The 13,413-nt window shown below is 40.4% G+C and overlaps 2 protein-coding genes and 1 long non-coding RNA gene across 3 annotated transcripts in view; 1 reads left to right on the top strand and 2 right to left on the bottom strand.

Annotated features, from left to right (window-relative positions):
- The window catches only part of LOC109955653 (thiosulfate sulfurtransferase/rhodanese-like domain-containing protein 1), a 47,337-nt gene that overhangs the window by 16,857 nt on the left and 17,067 nt on the right, over positions 1-13,413 (bottom strand). The window lies entirely within an intron of this gene.
- Positions 1-13,413, top strand: part of slc16a2 (solute carrier family 16 member 2) — a 25,153-nt gene that overhangs the window by 3,644 nt on the left and 8,096 nt on the right. Inside the window, 3 exon segments of the mRNA XM_020592011.1 lie at positions 9,990-10,134; positions 11,149-11,470; positions 11,473-11,640. Coding sequence (XP_020447667.1) covers positions 9,990-10,134; positions 11,149-11,470; positions 11,473-11,640 — 635 coding nt within the window.
- Positions 4,719-7,678, bottom strand: LOC109955664 (uncharacterized). Its single transcript, XR_002274298.1, has 3 exons — positions 7,144-7,678; positions 5,700-5,826; positions 4,719-5,501 (listed from the first exon to the last, which is right to left on the bottom strand). It is a non-coding gene; the product is annotated as an uncharacterized LOC109955664 (long non-coding RNA).

A 13,413-nucleotide genomic window follows, 5' to 3' on the forward strand; every position in this document is an offset into this window, starting at 1 on the left:
TCCAAATGAGACAGAGCAGTATGGAGAGTGGTGTTAATAGCGTCCTCTGTAGATCTATTTGCCCGGTATGCAAACTGGTGGTTATCCAGTTTAGATGGAAGACATGAGGTGATATGACTGCGTACCAGTTTCTCAAAACACTTCATGATAACCGGGGTGAGTGCGACTGGTCTATAATCCTTAGGGCTGGTGCTTGTAGATTTTTTGGGCAGAGGGACAATGGTTGAAAACTTGAGGCAAGGTGGGACAATAGACTGGTGTAAGGACCAATTGAAGATCTTGGTAAAGACCCCCGCCAATTGATCTGTGCAGTCCTTCAGCACCCGACCAGCGATGCCATCAGGTCCAGCAGCCTTCCTCGGATTCACAGACCTCAGCGTGCACCTCACCTCATACTCCTCCACCCTATGGGAGGGGCCGCTGTGGGCTGATAGCTGTAATACAGCTGTCTCTGGTGGCTCCACCTCAAAACGGGCCAAGAAGAGGTTCAATTCCTCCACCAGTGAAGGGTCCCTGTCGACAGCAGCGAGATGTGATCTATCTAAAGTTAAATGCTAAATCCCCTGCCACACCTGCCGCACTTTCAATTAATGTCAGTGCATGAAGCGTTAAAAATAAATAAATAAATAAGCATATCTGGAAAACCACAATCACTTGATCAGTACTGGTCGGTAATGGGTGGGTGGGGGAGTGGTAATCCTCTGCCTAAAGGCTATATTCCTCTCCCGTAACAGTCGTCGAACCTCTCTAGTCATCCAGGGTTTTTGGTTGGAACAAACCCGGATGCGCTTGTCCACAGTAACAGAATCTATGCAATATTTAATGTAGCACAGGACTGCCACCGTATGCTCCTCCAGGTCTGGGTGGTCAAAAATGTCCCAATTGGTTCTCTCAAAACAGTCTTGCAGCTGATGAGAGGCACCCACGGGCCAAATTTTGACAGACATTATTTTGGTAAGAGCCTATTTCCTGAGGGGGGTATATGCTGGTGCTAGAAACAAGGACATATGATCTGAAATATGATGCCATGCTTGCTATTGATTGAACAGATTATAAGCCGTAGCCTTGCAGTCCTATTGTGTTTGATATTTATAACTTGGACTTGAAATGCGTGTCTTCTTATATATATTTTTTTGGTCAGTGCAATCACAACAAACAATTGTTTGCCTCTAAGCTGCTTTCCTAAATGTGGAAACTATGCAAACACACCAGCCATTGAGGAAACTTTTTCATTCCGGGATCTCTTCTCCCCACATTGACATGCCAGTTCCATCACCAAGTGATATTCTGGGACCTTATAATTTACAAATTAAGCACTGACCCTTACCCTTGTTTGAGATCAACACCAGTGATGTTCATTGATAACAGACATCCACCTTATCTTTGGTGCAAATCCATTTCAGATGGCCTTTTCTTCCCTCAAGGTTGAAAGCTAAATGGTTGTACTGCAGACAACTGTTTCAATATGTGAGCATACTGTAACTGAGAAGTGTGACCAAAGTAACTTTTCCAAAGTGTATCAATACTTTGCCTCAAAATTTTTATCCCCCTTAATATTCCACATACATACAGCCTAGGGGAAAGAATGCCTACCTGTTGGGCCGGTATGCGGTGTCCGATATACTGCTCTGAATGTGGGCCAACACCACCTTCTCAAAACACTTCATAATGATTGGGGTGAGTGCCACTGGCCTGTAGTCGTTCAGGCAGGTGACTGGGCTCTTCTTTGGAAGGTGGACGATGGTTGTGGTCTTAAAGCAGGTGGGAATGATGCTCTGGCTGAGGGAGAGGTTGAAGATGGTGGTGAAAACATCAGCCAGTTTGAGCAGTCCAAATATAAAGGGAAATTCCCCCAGAATACAGAGATGAAATTGTTACATACAGTATTTCAAATTCTGTGGAATTCTTGCTCCCCTTAATATTCCACAGAATATGTGGAATATAAATATGATAATTACACCCGGAGCACTTCTGTCACATGTAATAAAAAATAAGTCAAGTTATACCAGTTTTTATTTGTATAGCCCAGTATAATTAATTGTAAGTTTGCCTCAAGGGGCTGTACAATCTGTCCTTAGACTCTTGAATCAGACAAGGAAGAACTCCCCAAAGCAACTCTTTAATGGGGACAAATGGAAGAAGCCTCACAAAGAGCAACAGAGGAGGAAGCGGTACAGACATGCAATAGATGATGTGGGTACAGAATAAATCAACAGAGTGCCAAAATTTGTATATTGTAAACGTATAGAAAACATGAGCCGGTAGGACAAGCCAACTTCTAGATGCCTCCAACAGACCTGAGCCATGCAACCTCCCCTCCAGACAAAGACCCGGGAGGAGGACACACGAGAGACAATACCAAATACATAATTCACACATACATATAGCCTAGGGGAAGGAAACAAACACACATAGAGAAAAATAGCTCAAAGGAACAAATTAAAATGAGGGAGAGAGTAACGAGAATCCAGCTAAGAGCTTTGTATCACAATAAAGCTGCTCTCGGCCATAAACATACACAACCAGATTAAGGCCAATGTTCACTTTGTTCTATCTGCATGCTTCAGTTTAAACTATTTATTTGAGGATTGTATCACTAGCTTTCACAGTTGAGTGGGCAGATACTTTTGCTTTGTTTACTGGATGCTTCAACTTTGACTAAAATACAGTATATACCACAGAAAGGCAAGATGGAAAGCAGGCAAGAAAATCCAATCTAAAATAGAAATCACTGATGTTATTTTAAACGAATAAGACAGCTCAGTCTTGTTCTATGCAGATGAAGTTTGAAAGCTACAGAGCAAAGACTTTCTTAACCTGCAGATGGTCCATAAATGGAATGTCATGCTTTTGTATGTGGAGCAGCTTTGGGGTTCAGTCCGCTGATGGTCTTACACATCAGAGAACTGGCTTCTTGTTCTGTCCTTGAGTACTGACTGAATTAGTACTTAGGAGAGAAATGGGATGGATTCTCACCTTGAGTAAAGTGTAAAACAGTAAAATTATCTGTCCAGATTTCAGTGGAAAAAAATGTTTTGGAGAAAGGGTGGGTATTTTTCTTAACTTCCATTTAACTTCCACAGTCACCAGTAAAGATTAAGGTCAGGAGGTGGGAAGGGATTACTGCACTAAAGAGACAAGATGGCGCCTGTGACTGGCTTTGCCATTGCTCCTCCTGTGTTTTCTACACTTATTGTGGCACCTGATACTAAGATTGCCGGAATTAAACAACACCTTGGTTTGTTGGGCTCTTCTGTCCAGTTGAGCCTTCGAAGCCTTGGTGTTGTGTTGGACCAGGCAATGTCCTTTGACTGTCATATAAGACAGTTAGTCAGGAATTGCTTCTTTCATTTGAGAAATATATCTAAATTAAGGAAGATTTTATCTAAGGGAGATCTTGAGATGATTATTCATGCTTTTGTTTCTTCACTTATTGATTATTGTCATTCTCTTTTTACCTGTTGTAATAAGTCCATTTTAAATCGTCTTCAGATTGTCCAGAATGCAGCTGCGAGGCTCCTGACAGGAACCTCTAGAACAGCTCATATCACTCCAGTCTTGTATTCGCTCTACTGGTTACCAGTCAAAGCTAGAATCGATTTTAAAATCTTAGTGCTGACATTTAGAGCACTACATGGGCAGGTGCCTCAGTACATTATCGATCTGCTGACCCCATACTCCCCCAAACGTACTCTTCGTTCTGTAAACCAAACTCTTTTGGTGGTCCCCAAAACTCGTTTTAAATCTCGGGGGGACCTGTCTTTTCAGGTCGTAGCTCCAAGACTGTGGAATGCCCTACCCTTGACTCTACGTATGACTGAATCTATTGATGATTTTAAAAAACAGCTGAAGTCACATTTATTTAGACAGTTTTTTAATTGATTGGGTTTATTCATTTTATAAATTGTGTTGTGCTATGTGAGTACTTTTTAGGCTTATGTATATTATTTATCTCTTTTTATCTTTTGACTTTGTAAAGCACTTTGTGACCTTGTCTGTTAAAAGTGCTATATAAATAAAATTTACTTACTTACTTACACTAAGAGTGCTCCCTGGAACAAATGTAATCCTTTGTTATTATAAGTGTGAAGACAATTACAAGGGAGGAGAAAATAAACTAAAGGCATAAGCATGATCAGGATCGTTCAAGTGTTTTAAGTAAGCACAAGGTAGTATTTGTAATGCACCTTGCACCTTGTTATCTGTCTTTTATGTGAAGGAAATGACTGTTTTTGTGGGCAGCTCAACAAAGGATCACATTACATTTGTGTAATAGAAATCTTGAGAACCCTGAACATGTTAGGGCTGAAAACAGATACAGTATAGAGAGTCCTTTGAAACCAGAGACATGCCTTTTATGTTGTAAACAACAGCGGGCAGTTGATGTTAAGGTATTTATATTGTCTTCCTGTTATTTTGGCTTGTTAAGACTTCATCACCAGCTGTTCCTTAAATGTAATTCTTGGTTGTTTTCATACGTGAAAGGATTAAATGAGGAGTCTGACCTTTTCCTCTCAATGGCAGGAGAAAACAGAGGGGAGCAGCTTAACAACAATAGTCACAGCTTTAAAGAGTCCTCTTAAAAGAGCCAGTCTGAGAGAGTGCACTATGTAAAAGTTAAATTCACATGTGTAGAACATCCTAAAACAAGTCAATTGCTTTGCAACCAACAAACTACAGGAGCATAAGGAAGTGAGGTGACGATAGAAGACTGGGGTGTGATTATGTCACTACAGTGAGCTCAGTTATACTGGACACTTGCTCAGTAGTAATGAGTTGGGGATCAGAAGAGATTTTTAAAATAAAAAAGTAATGAAGGCAGGGTGAATGCATTATGATTTGCAGATGGCATTTTGCTTTATTACAACATGACCAGAGGTTTCATCCCTGTTGCGTCAAGGTGTGCATTGAGTAAAGTATGTGACACTAAATTCTTTTAAAATGAAAAATCAAAACCATGCTGCTTTTATTATAGGTGGGTAGTGAGCCCTTTGTAATGCAGCTCTAAATTGTTCACTCAAACATACTGTAAGTCTAAAATGGACAGACTATAAATAACTGAGAAGTCCTTTAAGTCCTGTTCCACGATGGGGGAAACAAGAAGATCCCCTGGCCTTCAAATGAACAAGGTATAATTGTGTTTTTTTTCCTGTCTTTAGTTGTGGTTAGAATACATTTTTTTAATCTCATGAAATGTGATTGACACTCAGTGGCTGACATTTCTCAAAATATCAACTCAGTAAACATAATATACCAGCAACCATTCAAACAGGTGTCTGTGCTGTCACTAGCAAACCTCTCCAGGCATTAGCATGCTGCAGTGCTCTGTCCTGGACTGTACTGTAGCTTTCCTGCCCAAGATTTCTCCAGCATCTCCAAGGCAGCTAGGCTGGTAGGCTGGTAGATCAGGGAGAACTGCAGCATTTCTGGCATTCCAGAGAGTGTGGGGGATGGGTTCAGGTCAGATCTCTATTCTCCAAAGGCTCCTGAAGCATTATAAACTAATACACATGTACAGCAGTACATTTAGAAAATACGAGTATCTCTGACAACAAAGTGATAATGTTTAATACGTTTATTATCTTGGCATGCGTTATTGTTTCTTTGACTCAAGGCTACAGTACTTGTGCTAGGTACTGTATCTGCTAGCTACCTGCTACTACCACATACATAGCTTTGAACTAGCTTGTTTAGCTTACCTGAGTTTTTGTTGATAGAACCTCTCAAGTAGAAGATTCTGTCCTTGCCGGGTGTAACTGGGATAACCATCTTATCAAAGATATAACCAGGATTTCTTGACAATTAAGTGAATTGTCCAGTAAAACCCTGCGAAGAATTAACTAAGCTACTGTAAAAAGCTAAGCGATAAGTCAAATAAAATATCTGCAGGCTTGTGCTCTGCTCAGAATATACCAGATACAGTATCATCTGAAAAGAAATATCAATATGGAACTCATGAAAATGTTCCTAATTTCCAATAGACTTTTTACTATGTGTCTGTTTTTCAGTTTAAATCCCAATGTACATCATATCAACACACACACACACACACACACACACAGGTGCTCGAACTAAACTTTTGTTTAGTTCGAGCACCTGCTTAGGAAACATTTTGTGTGGCCTTGAGAGAACGGGTTCCATGCAATCAGTTTTGTTCCCTTTTGTTTCCGTTAATAGTATAAAAAAATATATGGCTATTGTTATTTTAACTCTGAATACCCAAGACAGTTTTGAGTACAGTATGTTAAATTGTTTAGCAGACTTGTTATTTCCTCCCCGTGTTTATAGGAAACTGGCCATTAACACTGTTCAGAAAGCATCAGAACATTGTTGTTTGATTGTTTTGCCACATTGAATATGAAATGAGTAGGTAGATTTTGATCAACTTTAAAGAGTTGGTCACTCCACCCCAAAATATTATTTCCTACTTACTGTGGAGGTGTTTCTCTGTTCAGATGGGGGTTTTTTTGTCCAGATCTGGAGATAACAGATTTCTGCTACAAGCTAATACACTGGAGTGAATAGGTTTCCACGAACAACGATTTTGTTGCTCAGCGCAATCTATGAACAGTTTTTCTTGAAAGTCTGCTTAAATGGAGGAACTAAATAGCTATAAATCCTATCCTGGTAATCTGATGTGAATGCTAATACCCTGAAATTAAAGCCAAGACTGTCCAAGGCCAACACAAAAAAATATGGTGACTGTCAAAAAAACAACAACAAACAAACAAACAGAAAAAGAACTTTGTTACTGCACTATAGCCTTTACTATGGTAAACAACTGGCAGCAGCAGTTTTGGTGAACTTAATCACTGGTCCCATATTGTTACCACAGCACAGGTAATTGTTTCATCACAACAAATACAGTAAATGTACATGCAAATGTAAGTGTTATTTTAAAAGGTGTAAAAAGACCTGAAAGACACAGTGTCAGTATACTAACAAAAGAAAAGGTGGTTTGTTTAGCATGCGGGTGTGACCGGTGGACTTCTGCGTTGTGTTGACAGGACTGCGTTCGGAGGCACGCTCCGTTTAATCTGACATGAAACAATAATCAGCACCTAGCATGTGCTGTGGGATCTCAAGCCCAATCTCTTCCCAGTGGAACATATCAAAAGGGTGCTAAATATTCAGATAACATACCTGACAACATGAAACAATAATCAGCACCTAGCATGTGCTGCGGGACCTCAAGCCCAATCTATATAAAAAAAATACATCATGTTAGTGTGTTAGCATACATCGTTGTCGGAACAAAGCTAAGTAATTAGCACCGGCAAATGTCATAACAGCATAATAACAGTACATGTATGAGTGTCAACAGTCATTAGTTATGCAGAAGAAGTAAAAATAAGGATGCGGGCACAAGAAATAAAAGGATTACAACAGATAATAAACTGACCTCTTCCCAGTGGAACATATCAAAAGGGAAGAGGGTATGACACAACATCGTATTTATATGACAAACGGTAGGGCAAACAAAGAAGAAACAAGGCGGAGCGGGAGGTCGCAACCCAATACACAACATATAGGGAACACTTGGGCTCTGGATGTCAGGTATGGATAAACTGTGATTAAACCTAATAAACAACTTTGTGTAATTATATGTTATAAAATGGTGACCGGGTTACATGGAGTATTTATGAGATATTGAACTCATCTAGGAACAGCTACATACCTGTGCATGATACATACCAGTCAAAGTAGACATTTTTTATGGTACGAGTATTAATCTAGCTTGCATGATTTGGTTGTATTCTGTCTCACAAGACAGACACAGTCTTTTTATTTTGCTTCCGTCTCCCTTGCTATTCTTTTTTTTTCTTTTGTGTGAAAGTGTTCAGATCTAATCATCACTATTCACAGACCTTTGCCTGTGCCAGGCAGAGAAAATAGAGGTATGGCATTGGCCAGAAAAGAGAGAAGAGAGTGGAGGAATGAGACATGGGTGTGTAGTTTTGATAGCCTTCGATTCCACCGCGGACCTTTTATGTTGTACACAATGTACTCTAGCTTCTTACAAACCTGTAGGGCGCATACACGAAACATCACACAATGTAGAGTTTATCCTGAGGAGTGTAATTCTTTCTACAGGTTCAGTCAAGAAAACCTGTGTCTTTGTTAAAAGTGGTCACTATGCTTGTATGAATTGGCAAATGTAGGGAACAGGACACAAGTGTAGACATGAGTTGCGGTTGTATGCCTCTGCCAACCAGTCAAATTCACGGGAATGGGACAGATGTGAGGTCACTACGGCCTTGACCTTTGACCACCAAAATCTAATCAGTTCATCCATGACTTCAAGCAGATGTTTGTGTCAAATTTGGAGAAATTCCCTCAAGGCATTTCTGAAATATTGCATTCAAAGAATGGGATGGACAGGGGATCATTGTGCGCTTGAGCACTGATTTTTGACCGCCAAAATCGAATTAGTTCGTCCACGAGTCCAGGTGGACACTTCCTGTGTTCCTTGCTTTCCTTCTGACTCAGAGATAAGTGTGAAAAATGATTTGACTGACATCATGTTTATTCTGAGCTCTCTTGGAGGCTAGCCGATTGCCCCAGTGATGCCGTTTAACACGACTTTTAGTTTCCCCGAATCTCAGGTAAAAAAACAAAACAAAAAAAAAAAAAACAAACACACACAAAAAAACGCAGTTATCCTTTAATGGGCAGTATATTTAAAGCTGATATAATTCATATTTTATATTAACAATGGATCAAGTGACTACGCATGATGTGAAAGGAGTAAATTGTAGTGAGAACAGAGAATTTTAACTTTGCAGTTCACCTCAGATATATGGAGAATTTAGCACCTTTTCATCTTATTTTAAGTCTGGACACACCGACCCATTCAATTCAGTGAGAACATTTATCCAAACCTTTGATTGGTAGCGTACGAGTAGATGCATACAACATACTGTATAGTACGGAATGTTTAGGCTGACCTACACAACAACGACAGTGACTGAAAAATGCTGTAGAGATCATGTTTCTGAGTGTGTAGGTCTGTGTATGTATGTATGTACAGTATGTAGGCAAATCAGTCCTTTCAACTGTTTAAGTCTCTCTGAGCTGTTAGATCAGTGTGACCCACAGTCCAAACACCATGTTAGACACTGAAGTTACCTTTGCTCCCCAGGAGATTGGACATTTGTTTGTTTGAACTTCAAGGTACATAGTGTCTCTGGTGGATCATTCTGGTTCATTATATTTTAAGACTGGATGGATACAACAGGCCAGAACTCTCCACTTTGATCCAGTTTTTGAATATACTTCATTCTTTATTCCAATACCCATTAGCTGTCACTGCTACGCTTTCTGGGGTCCACACACACTTAATGAGAAATCTCACAGACTGATGTACATGATGCAAGTAAAGACAGAATACAAGGCTGAGTTACATAAATATATATTAATTGAAAGTCACATCAGATTGTGAAATGCCACAACACTTGTGTAACCTATAGCCTTCACTGCATAAAAAGGCTTCAAAGCTTCTGCAATTATGACATTTAAACATGATGTCAAGATATTTACATTGTGCGAGCCACGAAATGCCTACAAGGCAATGTAAGTACAAGATTCAACAGGAAGCGCACAATTACCTTTGACTACCGTGAGCTCACAGGTGGCACGTGCAAACAGTCAAAGAAATGAGACCAAACATGAAGGCTTGCATACCAGTTCAGGCACTCGCGCATAAAAAAGCTTTTTTGTTCAGTGTTGGCTTTTTAACTTTCATACTATAGTTTCCATATGCAAGAAAGGATACAGTATGTTATAGAACAAAATAACAAAAACAAAAACCTTCATATGTTGATTTACAACACAGCGCATTTCATGCTAAATGGACTTTTTCCTCTTAGCATATCAGGCCATGGTCAGACTGCCTTGTATTGACTTTATTATTTTAGGTGATAGCTACAATATACAGGGTTCCCAAATGTTACTGTTGATGAATTCTCTCCTCTTCTCTACCTCTGCAGCCTGGGTTGGAGCCTTGGCTATGGGCATGATCTTCTTCTGTTCACCCGTGGTCAGCATGTTCACAGACCGCTTTGGCTGTAGGAAGACTGCCGTCGGTGGGGCAGTTCTAGCTTTTATAGGGCTACTCAGCACATCCTTTGCAAAGTAAGATACTATACATTTATTAAAGACATCATTTAATCTAACACTCAGCACTGTTCTGAAGGTATTTTCAGAATCCTTAAAGGCTCCTAAGCATCTGGATGAAAAAATATTCAGTCTGCTGCACAATAAAGAAATCTCAAACTGGTGTCATAAGTTGGGATTGTATTTTTTTAATCAGGTAGCTGAGAAAATGTATACGTAGAATTACTTCTTCATGGTTGTATGACTCTGCCAACTAGTCCAATTCATAGGAATGAGAGAGATGTGCGGTCACCATGACCTTGAACCACCAAAATCCAATCAGTTCATCCTTGAGTCCAAGTGGACATTAGTGCCAAATCTGAAGAAATTCCCTCAAGGTGTTTAAGATATCACATTCACAAGAATGGGTGGAAGGCTATACAGATGGTTGTAATGAGGGTGTCGCCTCATAGTAAGAGCGTTCCAGGTTCGAACCTCTCAGCCAACTGGGCCCTTTCTGTGTGGAGTTTGTATGTTCTCCTGTGTGACTGCATGGGTTTACTCTGGCTTCCTCCCAAGGTCCAAAGACGTGCAAATTAGGTTGATTGGCAACTCTAAAAATGCCGTAGTCTCCCCTGCAACCCCCTACAAGATAAGTGGTATAGATAATGGATGGATAGGTTAAGCATAGACATGTAATTTCCAGCTACTATCTTGGTTTTGAGTGGGAAACACACACAACTTCTGAAATGTGATACAATAAAATCTGTACCAGCATAAAAAAAAACAACAACTTTTAAATAGATACCTGAACTCACTACAATGTGTGGATGTTTAACCTACAAGAATTTGATAATAGCAGCCAGAACGACCTGTCTTTGCTGCATGCCCATTAAAAAATGAGTCTGATCATCTTTTTTTATTTGAATAATCAATTTGTACAATAAATGTTACAGCAAAACAACTGATCATGTAATAATTAGAGTTCATTCGTTTATTTCATGATTATCTGCTCCTATTCAGCTTCTTTTCTTCATTTCTCTTTTATTGCAGCTCTTTGGGCCTTCGTTATTTCACATATGGCATGCTGTTTGGCTGTGGATCTTCTTTTGCCTTCCAGCCTTCAGTAGTAATCCTTGGCCACTACTTCTGCCAGCGCCTGGGCCTGGCCAATGGCTTGGTGACGGCTGGTGCCAGCCTGTTCTCCATGGGCCTCCCAGTTTTCCTCAACAAGGTGGTGGAACCTCTGGGCCTCAGCAGGACCTTCCAAATCCTCAGCCTCTTCATGCTGGTCCAAGCCCTGCTGGCTCTGACGTTCAAACCTTTGCTACCTGCTGGAGGAGGCATGGGACCACCTGGCATGGGTCCTGGCCCTGCTGAAAAAAAAAAGGGGCTACCACTCAGGGTCGGAGCAGGTGGAGCAGGGTTCTGGCTGGGATCAGAAAATACTTAAATCTGCGTGTGTTTCACATCAGGACATACCGGATATGGGCGTTTGGAGTAGCTACAGCTGTCCTGGGCTACTTTGTGCCGTATATTCATCTGGTAAGAACATCTCACGGTCATGCTTGTAATAAGATTCAGTGTTGTTCCTGACCTAAATTAGATTAACTCCATAAACATTTTGAAAAAGGTTAAGTTCTTCTGTCTTGGTTTTTTTCCCCATATTACCAATGTAAATTCACCTAGACGCACGTGTTTAATTTTTATACTGCAGTAGCTTCGACATTCATTCTTGGGTATTTCTGGAACGTGAATGTAAAAATGTCAACAACCTTATCTTTTTTATTGACATAATATAGCTAAATAAACAGTTTTATAACCATACAAATCATGCCCTTAGAGGACCTGGGAAACTCATGTCCTTAGATGACTTGGAGAGAGGCGAGGGAGGGAGGGGGAGACTGATGTCAGAACTGTACTGTTGCACTGAAGGCGGTCTGTTGCCATTCATTTCTGTGGGCGTTGGGGAGAAAGCAGTGCAGTTTATGTCAGCTGGGGAAATGAGCAGTGAAAGCTGAAGATCTGTTTTGTTCCCATCAGTGTGTGATTATAGAGTTTGTGAGAATAACTGCTATTCTACTAGTAGGTTTCTGATAACAGAGCTACATGTGCTTTTTAAAATATTTGACTGAAATTTAATTGCATACTTTTTTCTGCTACAGCATACATAACCAAAAGGCAGAAAATTAGATTTCATATTTCATTGTATCATGATGGCACCTCCTTATCTTTGCACTCATACTGTTAGCTTTCTGTCACACATCTATCACACTGCTTTATATTAAACCAAACTTGCATGAAGCATTAATGTCACCTTTCTAGGACACACCAGCCTGGCACACAACACAAGGGCCACAGACTTTGAACTCCAACCCACATTAGCTTTCCTGCTAAATTCTCCTATCTATCTAACTTGTCTGACATGAACACATCTTGCTCTGCTCTTTAAACAAGCCACTAAACACTTAACAGGGAAAATTACAGTAGTCACATCAGTTTACAAGCTATGTAGCATGTAATCTTACTTGCAAATGGAACTTAAAACAGTTTAGATGCCGGTGTGGTTCTTATTCTTCATTACTGCCAACAACACACTGCCTGTCCACAGCTTGCAAGCTATAGTTGTTTACTTTGTGTCTCAGACCCCTGCTCAGGCTTAGTCTGCCAGCTGCTGTCAAACTCCAGTGGCTGAGAAGAAAAGTATTTCCAATACTTGTTCAAAGACCTTCCTCCTTTTAGTAATAAAAAACAGCAACAATTTAAGTAATAAAAATAACAGCTCACATTACTTTTCACATCAGAAAGGATGAATAAATGTGATTTCAGTCCGGCACTGAGCTTTAAAAACATGATGAACCAAGTCAAATTACACCAAAACCAAGTTACAGTGATTTTGCATTCTGCAATGCAAGAGTTAAAGTAGTGTACCTGCAAAATTTCTACACAAACTATGAGTCACTTTGGTGTGAGATAGTGATATAATGAAGGATGAGTATAATGCTGCAGTGTGGAGCTGTGAAGTTGATCTCCTCCTATCCAGATGTCGGATGTTCCAGCTCCGGCCTCCCTCTGTCAGGCCTGTTGTTTTAGGCCTGGGCCCAGGTGTAAACACAGCCCCGGCCTTTGTATGGTTCAACCACCTCAGGAAATCTCTCCTGTATGGCCTCTCTGTATTCCTAAACATGCCTATCCTATGGCCATTGATGAATGTAGACCCCTTCAAAGCAGAGCAAATATTTCACAAGGATGTATGTTCAGGAAAAGACTTCAGAGGGTGGTTTCATGTTTTGGATCTGATTTGGGGGGGGGGGGGGG

Source organism: Monopterus albus, unplaced genomic scaffold (assembly GCF_001952655.1).
Source record: "Monopterus albus unplaced genomic scaffold, M_albus_1.0 scaffold2.1, whole genome shotgun sequence".
NCBI lineage: Eukaryota > Metazoa > Chordata > Actinopteri > Synbranchiformes > Synbranchidae > Monopterus > Monopterus albus.